At 32.6% G+C, this 20,101-nt stretch overlaps 3 protein-coding genes across 3 annotated transcripts; 1 reads left to right on the top strand and 2 right to left on the bottom strand.

The window, feature by feature from the left end:
- Positions 1-621: 621 nt before the first annotated feature.
- On the top strand, positions 622-3,153 carry LOC114190870 (amine oxidase [copper-containing] alpha 2, peroxisomal-like). The gene is made up of 5 exons (XM_028079934.2): positions 622-1,440; positions 1,561-1,945; positions 2,033-2,146; positions 2,274-2,812; positions 2,898-3,153. Exons 1-5 carry the CDS (start codon positions 668-670, stop codon positions 3,058-3,060), a joined length of 1,974 nt encoding a protein of 657 aa, XP_027935735.1. The 5' UTR covers positions 622-667; the 3' UTR covers positions 3,061-3,153.
- A 992-nt stretch (positions 3,154-4,145) lies between these two features.
- On the bottom strand, positions 4,146-6,775 carry AO1 (amine oxidase 1). Its single transcript, XM_028081759.2, has 4 exons — positions 5,563-6,775; positions 5,379-5,492; positions 4,727-5,265; positions 4,146-4,582 (listed from the first exon to the last, which is right to left on the bottom strand). Exons 1-4 carry the CDS (start codon positions 6,733-6,735, stop codon positions 4,429-4,431), a joined length of 1,980 nt encoding a protein of 659 aa, XP_027937560.1. The 5' UTR covers positions 6,736-6,775; the 3' UTR covers positions 4,146-4,428.
- A 7,232-nt stretch (positions 6,776-14,007) lies between these two features.
- Positions 14,008-17,751, bottom strand: LOC114190205 (uncharacterized). Its single transcript, XM_028079002.2, has 7 exons — positions 17,436-17,751; positions 17,201-17,318; positions 16,731-16,819; positions 16,567-16,613; positions 16,342-16,430; positions 15,713-15,846; positions 14,008-15,086 (listed from the first exon to the last, which is right to left on the bottom strand). The coding sequence occupies exons 1-7, from the start codon at positions 17,532-17,534 to the stop codon at positions 14,448-14,450; spliced, it is 1,215 nt and encodes a 404-aa protein (XP_027934803.1). The 5' UTR covers positions 17,535-17,751; the 3' UTR covers positions 14,008-14,447.
- Between the last annotated feature and the right edge of the window lie 2,350 nt (positions 17,752-20,101).

Genomic DNA, 20,101 nt, shown 5'->3' with positions numbered 1-20,101 from the left:
AAAAAATCTTAAATTGACACGTGTCACAACCATAAAGTGACACATGACATTTTAATTTTTTTTAATAAAAGTAAAAAAATTACAGAATTTCACAAAATGACACGTGACATGTACATAGACGTGTTAACGTCAACTTAACGGCAGAGACCAAATTAAATCTTTTTGAAGAATTAGAGGACCAAATTGAAAAAAAAATAATAAGGGAACCAAAATGAACCACACCAACAAATTAGGGGATCAAAATGATAATTAAGCCAAAATATTAAGAGTAAGATCTAATGGCATGAGTTAATTGAAAATTTTTAATATTTTGAGGAGAAAATTTAAACTAAATTGAAAAGTTCTTAAATTTATTTGATTCAAAACATAATTAAGTATTTTTTTAATTATAATATGACGAAGAAGATATTTTTTTCAATTATCATTTAGATATGGATTATGAGGTGGTTAATTGTGGCTTATCAATTATCAAGTGGTTAATTGTGATTATCAAGTGGTTGATGAAATCTCAAATCATCCTTTCTCTTTTATATGTCATTCACAGTAACTACCTACCACCATGAAATTAAATTCTCATTTCATTTGTCAATTGTTACAATCTATACCTTTTCTCCATCATGCATTACACTATATAAGAGCAAACTGTGTCTTAGAGATTGATCACAAGATGAAGGTGACATTGTTATCAATTGTCGTGCTCTTTTGGAGCTTTGCAGAATGCAGCAATCCTCACCCACTTGACCCTCTTACCCCTTCCGAGATCAACCTTGTTCAAACCATAGTCCAAAAGGCATACCCAACCAGCCACAACCTCACCTTCAACTACGTAGGTTTGGACGAACCCGACAAGCTCAAAGTCCTTTCATGGGATTCCTCAAACCCCAAACCCGAACCTAAACCTAAACCCAAACCACCTCCTCCACCACCACGTAGAGCCTTTGTCATAGTCAGATCACAGAAGCAGTCCCACGAAATCACAGTGGACTTGTCCAAACGTTCCATCGTCTCAACCAAAGTCTACCAAGGAAATGGCTACCCTCCACTGACCGCAGGTGAAATAGAGGAGGCAACACAGTTACCACTAAATCACGAACCGTTTAAGGAGTCTTTGAGGAAGAGAGGTCTCAATGACGTGTCTCAGGTGCAGTGTGTTGCCTTTACTCTTGGGTGGTATGGAGAAGCCAAGACCAGAAGGATTGTGAAGATCAAGTGCCATTACAGAAATGGCACTGTTAATTTCTATGCGAGGCCCGTGGAAGGTGTGGAAATGGTCGTTGACATTGACGACATGAAAATTGTAGGTTATAATGATCGATATGTGGTTGCACTGCCCAAGGCAGAGGGCACTGAGTACAGAGCCTCCAAGCTGAAACCACCCTCTGCTCCAAAGCCCAAACAAGATCATGGACCTGGATTCACCATTGATGGCCATTCTGTAAGGTACAATGAATAATAACAAAATCTCTTTTCAATTTGTATTCTTTGTTTTTCTTTGTATGGTTTGTTCTTTGTTTATTTGTTATTTATACATACGTTTGATAGACCATTTCCTGCACACAGTTGGGACAGTTGGGATTTTCATGTAGGATATGACAGTCGAGCTGGCCCAATTATTTCTCTAGCATCGTATTATGATGTCCAAAGGAAAAAACATCGTACAGTACTATACAAAGGATTCATATCAGAGTTGTTTGTGCCATACCAAGACCCAACTGAGGAATGGTATTACAAGACATTCTTTGATGGTGGCGAATATGGCCTTGGACGGTTTATGTCTCCCCTGAAAGCTTCCACAGATTGTCCTTCCGATGCGTCATTCATTAATGCATACTATGCTAGTTCAGATGGAACCCCTGTAGAGATACCTAATGCCTTCTGCATATTTGAAAAATATGCTGGTGGCATAATGTGGCGTCACACAGAAGCTGCAATCCCAAATGAACTGGTACCTTCTTTTAAAACATCTTTTTTGTTCTTCTCCCCTTTTCCTTTAATTTTACTTCATGAACATTCATTCTCTTCTTTCTGGTAGATTACGGAGACTAGATCAGAAAAAACCTTAGTGGTGAGAACAGTTTCAACTGTGGCCAACTACGACTATATCACTGATTGGGAATTTACGCCAAGTGGCAGCATCAAATCTGTGGTATGATTGCCTACAACAAAAAATAGAGACTGAATTAGACTAAATTATATCCATATATTCAAAACCACAATTTATAATTTACATTAAATTTGTGATTGAACAAAGTAGGTGTTATGTTTTAAAATAGGTTGGACTTACCGGGATATTAGCACTCAAGGCAACGAATTATACGAACACAGAGGAAATAAAAAAGGATATATACGGCACATTGGTAGCCGATAATACCATTGGTGTTAACCATGATCACTTCTTCACGTATTCTCTTGACTTTGACGTTGATGGTGTAGCCAACTCCTTTGTGAAGTACAATTTCGAGACAGTGAGAGTGAAAGATCGTAGCATACCCAGAAAAAGTTACTGGACAGTTGTAAGTGAAACGGCCAAAACAGAGGCTGATGCGAGAATCAACCTGGGTTCAAAGCCTACAGAGTTACTTGTGGTAAATCCAAATAAAAAGACGAAACAGGGAAATAAAATCGGGTATCGCTTGATTCCGGGACCAATGGCACACCCACTATTGGTCGGTGATGATTTCCCACAAATTAGAGGTGCTTTCACGGATTATGATGTTTGGGTGACACCGTACAACAAATCTGAGAAATGGGTAGCAGGGTTATATGTTGATCGTAGTCGAGGTGATGATACTTTGGCTGTTTGGAGTCGGAGGTGAGTTCTTTAGTTGTACATAATTTTAGTTTAAGGTTTTGGTATGAGAAATGATGAATGTTTGGTGTGGTGAATTAATGTGCAGGAATAGGAGGATTGAGAACAGGGACATAGTGATGTGGTACACGATGGGATTTCGTCACGTTCCTTGCCAAGAAGAGTTTCCAATTATGCCAACCTTGAGTGGTGGCTTCGAGCTCAGACCAACGAATTTCTTTGAGAGAAATCCAGTCCTCGAAACAAAATAATACCACCCTGCTCACTTTCCTAACTGCACTTCTCAACATTAGCTCCTCTGCAGTTTACTCAATTTACTGAATAAAATGTTACTGTTTTTTTAACTCCAACTGCTTCACTTTCTATGGTGTGTTGTTAGATTGTTTTCACATGAATATCAGTAAATTATCACTAAGTGATCTATTTTAACTTGTATTCAACTTAATTAAGGTAATATGAAAAATCAAGATCAACTAATGAGTTTATTAACCTAACATGTTATGATAAATAAAGGAAGAACACCGACACTTTAACACAGTACTATTTTTTAATATGATTTGATATTATCCCTCATATTTGTAATATATATTTTAAAATAAATATGATACAAAGAGAAAGTGTATCTTATTACCTGGTATAAGTTAAGAAGTTATTTGAAAAATATATTCAGTGGAAAAAACAATGTGTGGCATAGAAGAACATTAGCACATTAAATTAATTCAAGCTAAGTAGTATCAAACAACGCAAACAACATTAGATCGATGAGTAACAGAGAAAGTAAATAATACTTACATAACTCATCAAACCATAATAATTTATCTAAATCTAATGTGAATACCTAAACAATAACTAAGCTAAGATTAAGAGTTATTTGGACCACCTCTATAGATCTCCGTAGGTAAAAATCCATTAAAAATAATGTAAATAAATAGTTACCTAAAAGCATTGACCACTGATATATTACTCATTTATTGTTTTATAATGATATTCAATTTAAGTAAAATTTAAAAAAAAAAATGTTTCTAGGATTAAGACAATTATAAAAAGATAATTCTGTTTTACTATAACTATCTGTACAATTATTTAGAACTAAGAAATAAATTATTCCTGTATAAACTCTAAGCTTATTGCGAATATATATAAGATCGAAACACTTCTGCATAACTTGGTTATTGTTGATAATGTTATCAGTTTCGGAGTTTTGTTTCGAAAAAATTAATAAAATCTTAAATTGATTTTTCTCGATATCCCAAACAAAAATGGTGATTTCAGAGTACATAATTATTTTTCGTTATAATAAATAAAAAGCTAAATAGTTTTAAAAATAATTTAAATATAAGTAAAACAAATAAAAGATGTTACATGTATTAAATTTTGAAGTGTATATATTTTTTTAATTCTCACAAAAACTCTTAAGTTTTTAATTATGTGACGTAGTATAGGAAAAGGACAATAAACACGTCTCTTGATTTGAATTAAAATTTATTGAATAACATGCTTGCACGTTACAATATTAAAAGAACAATAACTGCTTAATTTTTACAGAACCTTTCATCTTATTTCTGTTTAGGAGTAATGCATGACTATTAGTTTGGTTAATCAGCTGAACATACTCTTATTCAAAGCAATGGAGTGCTTTCAAAAAAGTTAGCTGGCCTCAGTTCAAATCCACCATGAATTGCTGGCATTGCTGGAAAATCTTCCTGATAAGGAACATGATGGATCCCAATTGTGTGCCATAGCACTATGTCTCTATTTTCAATCTCTCTGTTCCTGTATCAATCATGATCGACAAGGTCAAATAAAAATTTATAACTAGACTTTTTCTTTCTATTTTAAGAAAAAAAGGAAAACTATATTAAAGTACAATTAATTTAAACAACTGAAATACACTAAAACCAATAAACAGATTTTTACCTTTGGCTCCAAACAGCTAAGCCGTCATCTCCACGGCTCCTATCAGCATAGAAGCCTCCAGCCCATCTCTCTGACCTGTTATAGGGAGTGACCCACAGGTCATACTTGGTGTAAGATGCTCTTATTTGAGGGTAATCATCATCAGACAACAGAGAAGTAACCGGTTGTGCGGGGATCAGCCGGTAACCCACTTCATTCCCTAGCTTTGTCCTTCTGTTGGGGTTTACTATTAACAGTTCAGCTGGCTCCGAGCCCAGCCGAATTCTACCCTCGGCTTCCCTCTTGGCAATTTCTCCGACAATCGTCCAGTAACTCTTCCTGGGTGTTCCAAACCCAGTTGCTCTTGCCCTTTGCAACTTAGCATTCATGAAAGAGTTCCTATTATCATCAATGTCAAGGTCTAGATAGTAGGTTATGTGGTGATCATGATAATTGGCTATAGTGTTTTCTGACACCAATGTTCCAAACACCCTTTCTTCTATCTCCTTTTTCTCTTTATAGGCTACTGCTTTCATCTCCATTATTCCTGTCAGATCCACCTATGCATGTAACACACAAATACACAACGTAAGTTCCCTTTTGTTTCACTACAACTAAATAGTGCAATTTTTTTAACTTGTCATATATGTGTGTGTCGGAAGAACAATCTTACCCCAACTTTTATACTGCCACTTCTTAAGAATTCCCAGTCAAGAACATAATCATAGTTACCCACAGTAGCAACCATTCTCACTACCAAACTAATTTCAGCTTCTCCATTTCTTATCTGCACAAAACCAAAACAAAGTGAATTCACATCAAACAGAGGAAATTCCATTTCTAATACAACAATTTACCACTTTTTGGGGGTTGTTGATTTCCATGTGCCTCCAAGCCACATTGCCAGAATTTCTCTCAAAAATGCAAATAGCCCTGGGAACCTGTTGCACCTCTCCGTTAGGCCCTGCCATGTAGCCATCCATGTACACTGCGTTGCTCGGGCAATCTACCCTCGGTTGCAAGGTATCAGCCGCACGTCCAAAGCCAAATTCCCCAGCATCCATGAAAGTCCTGAAATACCATTCTTCTGTAGGATCCATGTAAGGAACAAATGTCTCAGACACATGGCCCCTATATAGAACTCTTCTATACGCGTTTCTTTTGGAATCAAATACAGAAGCAGTTGATATGATCATTCCCGCACGAGCATTGAACCCAACATGAAAAACCCAATTAGCCCATTTCACCTCATGGCCATCCACGTTGAACCCAACATCTGACACATTACATGAAGCAGATGTTTTGGCCCTGCTGTTGCTGCTTGAAGATTGAAAATCTGTACCTTCAGGTTTAGGCAAAGGGGCGACGTACCTGTCATTGTACGCAGTAATCTGCATTGAATCAACATCAACTAGTACCGTGATTCCCTCAATAGGCCTTGCCCACACATTAACCGATCCTCCCCTGTAGAAACATGACACTTTGAGGGCTCTCTTTGTGGTTTGTTCTCCAAACCAACCTACGGTAAATGGTACACAAGAAACTTCAGACAAATTCAAGCCCCTTTTGGTTATGGAGTCTTTGAATTTGGAGTACGTAAGAGGCAATTTGCTGGCTTGGAAAAGCTCATTGAATGTGAAAGGAGGATATCCATGACCAGTGTAGATTTTATCCGATACAATGGAGCTTTTGTTTAAGTCCACTACAAGCTCGTGTGTGTCACCTTCGGCTCGAACCACTACCTTGGCTTGGCGAGGAATGGTAGATATGTCTTTTGTATTTGAAGATAACCACTCTAGGACATGTTCTTTGTCTGGTTCTTCCACATCCACGAAATGATAGGTCAGGTTAGGAATAGCACCAAGGTAAGACCCTTCAACTATGTCCCTTGTTTTGTTGATTTCAACTGGGGAGAGAGGGTCTAAAGGGTGAGGCAAACTATTAATGGAGTTCAATCTCAGAAAAATGAATACAATGAGACTTTGAACAATCATTGGAACTGCTTTATCAAACCTTGATCTCATGATCATGTTGTCCACAGCACAGTTCGTTTGGGTATATAATATATCATACGACAGCCATGTTACATTTATACTACCATATTTTAGGTCCCATGGTAACCATGAATTTTGAAGTATCCTATTTTATTCACGTTGAACTTTCAGAATACCGAGTTCATTTTTTTAGAAAAGCTGTATTCTTTGCATTGAAGTATTGAATTGTTTTATTTAAATTTAAAAGACAATTATTTAATTACAACTATGGTTTTTTATTCAAATTGTATTGTTTTATTCTAATTGAAAAGGTATGTTGCATAAATGACAATTCAGATACGAAAAGTGACTTTCATATTAGCTATCAAAGGAATGGATTGAGATTTTAAAATGTTTGAAAGAATGTATAGATTTATAAGAACAAATCCGTTGACTTTTAGAAAACATGAAAAATGATAAGAGTCAACAAAAAAAAGATACCTGGCTAAATATAAACTTAAATCGTTTTATAACCTTTGTTTAGTAATATTGAAAATAATTTTTTTATTCAAATTTAAGATTCATTACAATAATATTTTTCAAAGAAAATAACCAAGTACTGTACATTAATTTTTACCCCCGATTTCGTATGATAGTAGAAAAAGGAAAGTGGCACAACCAATAGAAAAATAATTGAAAGAAGCCTCAATAGTTTAGATAAAATTGTTTGATGAATACAGTATTGATACATTGTATTAAAAAATCAGATGAAATCCATTAAAAACTTTTTAAGCAGTTGATTCATCGAAACCAATATACACTTTTGAATATTAATGAAAAAATTCAATAATATCTTAATTAAATACTATTAGAATTTGTCGTCCTTAAAAAAAGTATTAATTATCCTAGTTTGTACAAGACTTGTTATATTATTCTTCGGTCTTTATATATTTGTTATGTAGTAGTATTGAAAATGAAGATCCGTTTATTGGTTTAATTTTGAAATATACTATAATGGCATTCTCAGCAAAGAAAATTACCAAGTAAGAAAGCAAATTCATTATAACACATGAATGTTTTTACCACCTTTAACTAAGACATATTAGAAAGAAAAGTCTTTTATATATGGTTTAGGTGAGTATGTTTGATAAATATAGTATTTATACATCTTTACCAAAAAGTTACATTGAATTTATTGAAATTTATATACTTTTGAGTACCAAGAAATTTTTCATAAATTCTAAAAAATCCCAATTAAATATAAACAAATTTGACATTCCTGTTTAACAAAAAAAAAAAAAGTATTTATTCTAATTGAATAACACAAAACTTAGTGTATCATTTAAAAGTTTTATTGAGCATCATAAAAAAGTATAAGAGAATCATGTAAAATATTTTGAAATTATCATTCAAATGTACACACACACCTGAACGAAAAATGTGGAACTTTCTATTGAAATTTATAATTTATATATATATATATATATATATATATATATATAATAAATTTTAGTCAATAATAAAAAATGTATTGTAAAGAATGTGTTTAAGGAATCTCTTTGTTGGCATTTCTCTTGCATAATAAACATTTCAGTAAGTAAGCTTCGCGAATGAAGTCATCGTGTTTAGCTTGATTTAATTTGTATTGCTAAAGAAAAAAGACTTGAGTTTAAAGCAGAGAACATCGCAGTTTGATTTTCAACAAACTGTTATTTCCTTGCGTTCACAGCAAGAATAATTGATTAATTTGATTGCTTTACTTTAACAGTGAAACAAAAGAGTATGATGAGATCCTTTGCGTGCATATCTTTGATGATATGGGTTGGTCTTTCTGAATAAACCCCGTCAAGTTTGAGTTTCAATTTTTTAAGATTATTAATAACTTCCTTTCTTTTTTTTTTACATTTTGTTTTAAAGCTACTAACGACCTATAATTAATTTAGTTATTTTTTTTCTTATTTTTAGCTTATTTTCTACATTTTTTTTTCTTTCTCTCTATTTTCCTCGTCAAAAAAATTGAAAGACACCTTTATTAAAAATCTAAGTGTAAGTCTAAATTTCACATTGATTAGAAATGAAAAAGTAGAGCATTATATAATGATAAAAATTCATAAATCTATTGTCTTAAGATTTTGGATTGACAGTGGTGTCAATGTCTTATATGATTAAGCTCAGGTCTCGATGTTGTATCTCTCCGATAAAATTTTCTCTATAAATCTAACAAATGATATCCGAACTTAAAAACAAAGGACCATAGGGTAAGAATTTGAATAAGTAACCACTTTTGCTTGTGTTGTATATATTATTATTTTAATCCCGGTATCATTCCATGAACTGTTAGTTGAATTGATATCTTACTGGCTCAATTTATAAGACTGAATATTCAATTGACTTTACAAAAATATAACTCACTTCTAAGTTGTTTCTTTCAAACTCTACAAATGAACTATTTTATATCTCTCCATCACCATATAATTATTTTCTCAATTATATTATTGTTATAAAGTTGCTTTACAATAGATCAGTAATATCAGTTATTTACCTTTTCATTGTTTTATTAATCCAGTAGAAGACATGTAACCCAAACAATTGACCTAAATTAAAAAAATTGAATAGAAATTCCTCAGAAGAAGATGATTGTGAAACTGAGAGTAAGAGAACTGTGACGTATGGTTACAGGTGGATATCACATCATGACAGAATGCATAATATCTGAGTTGTAGTCAAGCCGGCTAGAGAAACCTAACTTCAAAATTTAAACTTTGACTTTCAACTTCCCTAAACATTATTAAATTCAAAAATTTCAATTACATCTGTATAAATCCATTTCTTTCTAGTTTCTCAACAAAACAATAAGAGAATAAGTCATCAGAAAAAAAAAAAAAAGGCTTTGATTCTTTCCATTCAATGAATTTTGGTGATGGTCCCTATTATGAAAAAAACAATTTTTTATTTAATCCATTACTCAAGATTATTTAGTACTACTTCTAATGAAATGGTCGTGAAGCCACCATTTATGGTGGACATACAATTAGTCCCAAGAAATAAGTAAGAAAGAATTCTTATATAAGAATTTGAATTTTGAATAAAAAATTCGCTTTCATTACTTTCTCGTATGGCTAATTTATACGATTAGAGTGTTTCTTTAAAGCAAGACATACTAAAAGAGCAAACACTTATTATTTAATACCATATATAGACCGTATTCAAAGATAATCCATTTGCACGTTTGAAATAGTTTTATACATACACTACACCGGATTCACCTTAAAGCAAATGAAAGAGTAGAACTACAAAATCAAACAAAAAGGAAAGACTAATAAAAAAAAAATACCTCTGACATTGTAAATATGGTTATGATCAAGCTATAGTAAAAGTAATTAAACATTAATATATCAAATAAGATTTCAGATTTAGACGGTTTCTCAGTGAGATCACATAAAGGTTGAAAAATAAAAAACCATACATAGTAAATACCAATGTTACATGATTAAAGGTCAAATAAATAATTAAACTACAAAAAAACGACATTGGGCCAATTCGTAGTGGCTGTAGACTCTAGGCCAGCCCAATAAAAATCTAACAGCTTTTTTTGTTAAATTCTATAATTTAAAAAATATATTTTATTTTATTTTATTTTACATCACAGTATAATTCAAAATATAATTTATTATATTTTAAATACACAATATAAAATAAAATAAAAATTATATTTTAAACTGTGCAAATAAAATACAGATATATTTCAAATTGTACGATTTAAAATGTATTTTTATTTTATATTTTGAAATGCATGAACCGAAATATAAAAAATTATATTTTAAATTATATATATCGAAATAAAATATGCACCGGATGCAATAAAAAATTTTGAAGGTGGAGGAAGAAATTATTCTGATAATTTGGGCTTAAAATATGAATTAGGTAATATGAGACGATGTTGGGTTCTACAAGAGCTCATGATCTTAGTTGAGAGTTATATCATTTATTTAATAAGAGAAATATTACTTTTATATATGAAAAGAATACATTCTATTCTGACTTGAAGTATGTTAGAATAATATTATTTAAAATATGAAGTATTATTGATTTTGAATTGAATTGTTAAATAATATACGAGAATGAATAAAGAAAAAGGTAGAAAAAGCAATATAGAAATGGAATAGGGGAGTGGCAGTAGAGAAGGACAGAGACAATGACGCAGAATCTCGGGCTAAACTACAAATAGGAGATTAGGAAGATGTGAAAGGTGAAAGCGTTGTGTTGTGACCAAAAACGCCTCATTTTGCTAACATCATCTCACTTCGAGTAACAGAAACCTTGATACCTAAACGACACTTGCTAACGGACAATCAACTCCAATCCCCAATATACGACACCGTATCTATTCATTTTCCTTCCACTTCTCCCAATACTTACCAACAACCTCTATCACTTTTTTAATTCTTTCATTTTATGCCTCAAAAACAGACAAAATATTTAGTAAACTATTTCTGAGAACAACTATGAGAATCTTAAATACTTTAACATTCTCCAAATGTTACAACAAAATCATTTTTCATATTCTTTTGGCAGAAATAGAAATCACCTGAAAAATTAAATCTAAGTGTACTAGTTTTTGAAGTGTTCATTTTAAAATCAACTTAAACAAAATAATTCAGTTCCAAAAGTATAAATAATTGTTTTGGTCACAGATAATAAATAAATATGTGCATGTGAATATAATTTAAATTTTTATTTACTAGTATGATCCAAAATATAAATGTATATGTAAATAATAAATAACTTTTTTCAGTACAAAACTTTTTTATCTTTATGTTTTATATGAGTTGCACTCATTTTATTTTGTATTCTATTTTAAAATATGTTTAGTTATAAATTTTTATTATTATTTGATGCATTGTTTTTTAAATGTTAATTTTTTTTTTCCTTTTGTTTGATTTTTTTCAAAGTATTTAATAAATATTTTGAGGAACAATTTTTTTAGTGAAGTTCAGAACGAGACATGATTTTAATACAATATAATATATATATATATATATATATATATATATATAAATTTTAATTTCAAATTAAAATGACTATGGTCAAAGTTGCTGTGATAATCTAGATATGATAATCAATTATAAGAGTTATTATCCCATCTGTAATGATTATTATTGAACAAGTTACTTTTAAGACAATTTAATAATAATCCAACACAATAAATAAGTTGAAAAAAAAAAAAGGGTTAAATATGTATTCGTTAGTTTAAGTGAAATTTGAAATTAGTTCATCTTCAAAAATTTTGATCAATTTACTCTTTCATTTTAAAAATGCATGAATTTAGTCTTTTTAACTAAATTTTGTTAAGTTTATGTGATATTTCAAACGTATTTCATTATAGTATTTGAATTATTTACATCGTTTGTCACATTTTCGCTTCAATGTTAACTTAAATATTATCATAAAATACGTTTAAAATGTCAAATAAACTTAATAAAATTGAGTAAGAATGACTAAATTCATGCATTTCTAAAAATGAAAAACTAAATTGGTATAAAATTTTGAAGGGGGACTAATTCCAAAACTCACTGAAACTTGAGGGACTACATACATATTAAACCCTAAGATAAATAAAAGTTAATTGTTTGATTAGCCTGAGTGAAAATAAATGAAAAATATAAAAGTAAAAGTTATGTAATTCAACTTATTACAATAATTAATATATATATATATATATATATATATATATATATATATATAATAATAATAATAAAAATGAGTAAAAGTGTAATAAAAACACGTTTTTCTATAGTTATTTTTTGTCTTCTTATTTCTAAAAAAAACACAACATTATTTTTCTCTCGTGAAAAGTACATTATTAAAAATGTAATATATTATTATCATTGACACAAACAATGTATTTTAATTAATTTGTCGATAAATGATTCATACTTTAAAAAGCATATGTCTCATAATTTTATTTATACAGCTATATTTGTAATTGATAATAAATCTAAAAAACATAAGAGTAATATTATCTTTGATTTTTTTTATGCTGAAAATTTTCAATATTTGAATTAGGAAGATAGGATGGTTTTATCTATGTTATGATAAATTTCATCACAAGGTGAATATTGATGGTGTAGTTAGGGATTGTCCTTCTTTAGTTTCATGTGATGGTATATTTAAAAGAAGGGATAAATGTGTAGGTAGTTTTTCAGTTTTTTTTTAGAGTACAAAAACCTTTATTTATGTTAAGTTTATGGGATCATTTATTATTTGGAATGTGTTTGGATGAGAGACTTTTAGAAGCTTTGGTCGGAGAGTGATTATTCCTTAATCAATCATGATTTTTATATAAACGTATTGTTTCTAATGTTGGAAAAGAGGGTGTCAATGCTTACATTATTGTAAAGATATGCAATTCAAAATTTTTCGTGAACAAAATTATTTTTTAATGATAAATTAGCTAATAAATATAATTTTTCATGAATAATAAATATAATTTGTCTATGTTTATGTTTAGTGAAGTATAATTTTTATCATTGGTTGGTTTGATGTAATCCCTTATACTATGTATTTTTTTATTTTATTTTATTTTCTTAATAAATTTGTATATGATAAGAAGTAATTGGTGGACTTTTCTAGTGTCTATATAATTGAAATGTCAATACATATATCTAACGTAACGTTATTTGTTATTATGAATAAGAAAAAGTTGTAAAATATATATTTAAATACGATAAAGTGTTATGTTATGAAAATTAGTTAAAAGGTTTAAACAAAGAAAGTTAATGAAGGAATTAAGTTAAAATACGTTTAGAATGTGTTTGTCCAACGCATGAAGCTACAAATTGATCGTCGACAACCCCACATACACCATCAGTTCTTCCTTTAGCTCTGAAGCAACAGCACCAGCTAGGATGTAACTAGGTCGTAGCCCTTCCCCCCCTCAACACCTGCATGCATTAAATGCTGCATTTTGGTTTTCTCCATCACTCAAACACCACTCATGTGCTGCACCTGGAAATGGAACCTGTGACCAACCTCACTCACTCCTACACTACACTACTCCTTCTAATCAAGTTTTGACTTCTCACTCACACCACCACCAAACCCCACACATATTCCCACCAACTCTCATCCTTCGTACAACCCAACTCAACACATATTATTGCAAACCGCCAACAAAATACAAACTCACCGTACACTGTCATCAAAAACTTTTCAAACTCCTTCCTCCTTTTATTCATTATAAACAAACAAAGTCCAACCCAAGTTTCTACACACAAAATGATTCCCTCAATATTCAATTCTACTAAATAATAAAATACCCTTCATAAGTCTTCTCATTTTCAACGCTTTCCCATTCATTCCATTACCACTACTACCATTACTGTTTCCGACCCACCTGCACTTCAGTGTTCGCCGTTTCGACCACGCTACCTTCTTCCCATGCAAATTAAACATATATCATGCACGCCGTTTCACACCCCGCCTCGCACGTCGTCGTTTTTTATTCTTTTAATTCATCTCTTTAAACGCTGAATTCTAACGTGGTTGGTTAGTAACACCAGGTGCGTAGATTGTTGACGCACGAGGGAACTTGAAAATTGAAATTCAGGATCAAAAATCGAATCAATGTCTACTCAATGGTGGTAATAATACTAATTAATACATTCAAATATACTAATACTATGTACTCGGGTGAAGGGGGAATGGCAGTGGTAAATTAGAGGGGTTGATTGCGGTGTAGTGCTATTTAGATTTTTAGGATTAAAATATTAGAAACGCTGAGAAACGGAAACGTGACGTCTTCTGATGTGAGGGGAAACAATGGAGATCAGGCCACCCAGTGGGGGCCGCATCTTCGACCTGTAAACCATTTCGTCGTACGGTCTTCGGTAGAACTTCACATAGGGCAAGAACGATTCTCGGCACCTCTCTCCCTTCACGCTAACGTGGCTCTCTCGCCGGAAAAACGTCGCCGGCGACTGCAGGAACGAGGTCCGCGGCGGCGCCGTCACGCGCTGCGGCAGCGGGGTGGAGGGGAAGAGGCCCTTCCTTGTAGCCGGGGGGCCGCGGGGGGTCCTGGCGACGGGCGAGGCGAACGAGAGCGAGCGCGCGTTTAGCGGCGAGATCAGCGCGGGCGATGGACTCGTGGGTCCCACTTTCGATGCTGACGTGTCGGTCAGGCTCAGGTACCAGGGCTTCAAGGAGTCCAGGTGGTGAGAGACGGTGAACGAGAAGCGCGACGAGGAGCAGGAGCCTATCTTCGCCGTTGATTTCACGCTGGAGGCATCGAATCGGAGGGACGAGGCTCGCGGGTAGGCCGCGAAGTCGTTGAAGTCCAACGATTCTTCGAAATCCAACGATGACACCACCGTGGTCCACGATGATAGCTCCACGAACGGCCTAACACCCTGCAGTTCAGTGCACCCAACATCAACACAACACACACGATAGTTGCTATTCTGTAATTTAATTATTGATATTAATTTAAATCGATAGGGTACAAAACTAGAAATAAGTGGGATACGTCTTTTTCAATCCTAGCAAAAACCACGTATAGTGTTCCCTCGTACCCTATGAATCTAACGGAGACAACTAAAATAGGTTTGGGTTTTCAATTTGAATAGGATATGACACGTAGCCGAGGTATATGGTATTGTGGTGTATTGTTGCGTTTGAATTTATGATATATAATGGTGAACAGTAACGGGAAAGACGGTACTTTTTGTGCATGGGGTACATTTTTCATTTAGTTAAGGAGTGGGTTTGGATATGGTATGGCATGGGGTAGTGGGTGGACCACCAAAAAATCGGGGGAAGTGGTCCATTCATTGGTGGTGGTCAAAGAAAGTAGAACATGCATGATCTGAGGGTATGATGATGCCAGAAAGGGTGCATTACATACCCAACCAACACACATCAGAAGGAGACTACACTAAAATGTGCTGCAACAGTGTTTGAGTTTAACTGGCACTTGGAAAACAGTACATGGTAGACTACCAAAACTAGGTACGTGAGGATTTTGAATTGTGGTTACCTTCCACAAGTAAGCGAAAAGCGAGGGAGGGTCTATGACAAAGGCTTTGCATAGCCTTCCTGGGTAGTACTCCGCCACAATTTTCAGCGCTGGTAGCAATTGGTTCATGAAAGCAGATGCTGATCTGTAAAAGCCTGCAACAACAAAATAAACAACCCCGTGTTAATTTTATTACATGTTTCCTTGAGGATGTTTAAAAAAATGTGATCACAGTTTATTATAAAATTCTTGGGTTTGGGGTGAGAAAAAAAAAAAAAAGGTAAAGGGGTACTGGCAAAAGCTAAAAAGGAGAATCATGGGTTGTTCCTCTGCTATAGCATAATTTAAGGAAGCATTAAAGATTGAAATGGACCAATTCGGGTAGAGAATATCAATAATGACTCCAATTCCCAATAATACCCTTTCTAACATGGCTACTAATTAATTGTAAGGCTATAGTCTGAGACACCCCAGGGGCACTCCGGACACTTTCTGTGAGCCCCTCAGGCCCTGCCGGTGATCCCAACAGAGTTCCATATCATCCCTGCCCTCTCATTTATTGTTCTGATCCCTCAATCTTTTCTGTTTACTTCTTTTGTTTCTTTATCAATAATTGCTTCAATATGGCTAATGCAACCATCCCCACTTACTTGCGTCAAAAAGCATCACAAATTGCTCTACGTTTTTTGGCATCGTCGAAATAGCCACCTCCATTGTAAAGGCCATCAAACGAGTGAACCTTCAAGATTTAAAAATAAAAAATAAATAACAATAGCATTACTTTATCTATTTCCTTCGGCTATATATAATAATCAATACCACAAATGAAATTGTGAAAGGGTTAAAAAACTCTTATCTCGAGTCTGGTAACTTACATTTTCTGGGAATGCAACTTTTGATAGTCTTGCTTCAAACGAAAAATCTGTTATCACCCCAATTCAAATCACAAGTTTTATTTCAAGCAACCAAATAAAATAATAATATAAAAAATAAGGCAGAAACCCAAAGTCCGAAATGAAGAAAAGGGTAACGAAATTACCATGACAGGTCTGGATTCGTCATCGTGACCAGCCACATAGGCCAACCCATCAGCCAGTTCTGCTGAGAAATCATCCGCTATCAAGTGATCTGTTTTCAAAAGTCCCATCAATGAAAAACAGTATTTACATTCAAAGTTTCAACAAAAATAAATAAGAAAACCAAACGTTTAATTGAATAAAATACAAGTACTAATAGTAATAATTTTTTGTGTGTTATTTGGGGGGTATACGGAGAAGGAAAGAAAAAGAGTGACCTAATGATTACTAGAGTGGGGTGCGTTTCACTTTAACGTCTGTTTGGTTGAATAGAAGGGAAAAGCAAGATTCTTTGGCGAGAGAAAACAAAAAGAGAAGTCGGCTTGTTTTCGCAACGGGAAAAAGCTTTTGCAAGAAAAAGGAATTAAGGAGATGAAGTGGGGAAGGAGAAAGAAGAAAGAAGAAAGAAGAAAAAACTTGTTGTGGAATATACCAGTGATCACACTCTCTCTCCAGGCAAGACAAGCCTTGAGTTGCTTCGAAGCTTTTTTCACACTATCCCCTTTTGCTTTCAAGAACCGTTTCACACAAGCGTAGTTGCAAAACTTCTCCTACACAATAACAACAACAGCAACAAAATAACCACAATTTAAGTCATCCTCGAATCACGTTAAGCAACAAAACCTATGAGTGAGTACCGAAAAAGTTTAAGGAAGAAGAAAAAAAACCTGCTTCACAGTAAGAGGGGTTTGTTTTCTGAGAAGCTCAAGAACAGCTTCGACTTTGGCTGTCTCCTTGTGATCTCCGAGCTCTGTTTTCTTCCCCATTTCGAGAAACACTAAGTTAGAAACGTGACGGGTTTGCAATAATTACCAAATCTCCAAGAAGGTAGCAAGCTAGAGAGTAGAGAACACAACGACTATTATTCCAAACTTCTGCTTCACGCAACCATTAATATAAAAGCAAAGGGCAGGGTTATTGTCGCTGGTCTCAGAGAGAGAAAGAGTGAGAGTGAGAGAGAGAGAGAGAGAGAGAGAGAGAACGTTGAATTGAATGAATGTAATGTGAAGAAGGAAGTTGGAGGCTTTATTTATAGCTAAACGACGGCAAATAACGCCGTTACGCAGGAAGGGGGGAAAACATTAAACACATATACGAGAAAGGCTTTTTGAAAACGTCAACACTTGTGTTTGTTACCCTTGAGAGTCCACAGTGGTTATTTTGAGTCAATGTCCCAAAATGGGTCCCCACTCAACACCACAATGATGCCCCCGACAAGGATTCGTAACGGAAAACGCCGACTTTGCGATCTTAAACTAGTTTCAATTTTTCTTAAGTGTTTTAATATTTTGCCAAGGATGTGCCCAAAAGTTGCAACTGTAATTACACACATGAAAAAGATAAAGGAAACAAACAAGAGTCTACTAGGGAGAAAGGTAAAATATAGGCCAAAGGTCACAAGAAATTATTTTTGGAGGAGATACAAGACAAATAAAGAATTTAAAAATTGATGGTTGTGAGATATCAAATCATTTAACAGAAATCGAATATACGACTTCTAAGTTTGTATAATGCGATGTCACCGACTGACCAAATTTTCGTATTATTTTGTTGGTCTTTTCTCGATAATTATGAAATTATTCTAAAATCATTTTTGTCACAATGCGACACAATTTATCTATCACAATCGATGATTATAGAAGATGTTAAATTTTAATTAAAATAATTATTAATGTCTTGACAATATAATAATGTGGTAAAAATTGAACTTATTTCAGTTTCATTAAATTAATTCAATACAATAAGATTTTTTTTCAGTTACATATTATTTTTATACATTATTTGATCTAATTTTTACGTGATGTGAATTTTCAACATATTCTCTTGCACCGTTGGCATCCAATATGAAAATTGAAAAAAGTTCGATAGACTCAAATTTTAGCTGTTGTAAGTTTTTAATTTTGATTATAATGGATTTTTAGTAACTCTCTATATTATGCTTTGGTAATATATTAGAAATGACTCATATTAAAATAGAGAATTTAATATGAACTAAAATTCAATAAATTGGTTAAATAACATAAAATTTAGATCCACTTATATTTATTATTTTGTGCAATATATGACCAATGTAAAATTTTTAATGAAACTCTCATAAACTAAAAAACTACCCACCATAACTAAAACTTTTAGTTTTTCTTTAGAAACTCTAAAATAACATTTTTAATATGCCTATTGGCACATAACGCATACAGTGAATTTTGGCAAAAGTAGTTCAAATCGAAAAACTTAATAAAAAATTGTAAAACGAATTGTTGGAAATTAAAAAATGTTAAACTATAATCATTTAATAAAGCTTTCTAAGTGACTGATAAATATAAAATGACAAAACTTGACTCATCTAAATTCAATTTTAAATTTTATTCATAAATCAATTATTTAAATCATATTATTCAGTTTTAATTATTATATTTTTTGTATTACTTTATTATTAATCTTATGCACTATCTTAACATATTTTTAATTATTTTCAAATAAAAATACCATAAAAACCAAACATCACTCTCTAACTGGGTTGACTTGTGTATAGTAAGTTATAATAAAAGTATTACCCTTTTTAAAATGAATAAAACGAAAATTTAATAAGTATTATTACAAGGATAATAAAGAAATAAATATAAAAAATTAGAATCTAATGTTTAAAAAAAAAAACTGCTGAAAGAAATTTGTATACCAATTAAAAAAGATTTTCAGCTAGAGAAATTAAAAATGAATTGAAAAGGCTTGCCAAATAAAACCTAGATTTATCATGACGGTCGCTCTCATAGTGATGTTGTAGGTGAACTACTCATTAATTGTACTTCAATTAATTGAAAACAACAAAAGAGAAATTATAACTCCTAAGAATTTATTCTTTCTAAAAGCAGCAAGTTACAAAACAACCACTTGGTATTTTATTTAAACGACAATGAATAAATATTAAGTTAGTCTTTGGAGTCAATTAAACAAACTAAAATTATAAATTGATATTAGATCATAGGAAAAAAATTTTTACTAGACCACTAAAATTAGTTGTTATTAAACTACTAATAAATGTGTATTACTACAAACTCCCTATTCAAAATATACAGTTTTAAGTGTAAAAGAGTGTGAAAAAAAAAAAAAAAACTCATATTAATGTGTGACGGTAAGAAGAGATTTCTCTCTTTGCAACAAATCTCAAATTCAAGAATGCGGAATTTTAAGGATAAATCATTCCTTGAAAATCAAACGGTTACTAAAACTCTAGATGACGTTTCCACTAACTCTCGATATTCCTCATTATATATATTTCGCTTGATTTTACCATATTATATATATATACGGTTGGAAAGATCTAAAAAATTAACAAATG

The sequence above is a fragment of the Vigna unguiculata genome, chromosome 7 (assembly GCF_037176805.1).
Source record: "Vigna unguiculata cultivar grain cowpea cultivar isolate G323 ecotype 2 chromosome 7, ASM3717680v1, whole genome shotgun sequence".
Classification (NCBI taxonomy): Eukaryota; Viridiplantae; Streptophyta; class Magnoliopsida; order Fabales; family Fabaceae; genus Vigna; species Vigna unguiculata.
The sequence above is the reverse complement of the archived record's forward strand: the minus strand, read 5'-3'. Positions and strand labels throughout refer to the sequence as shown.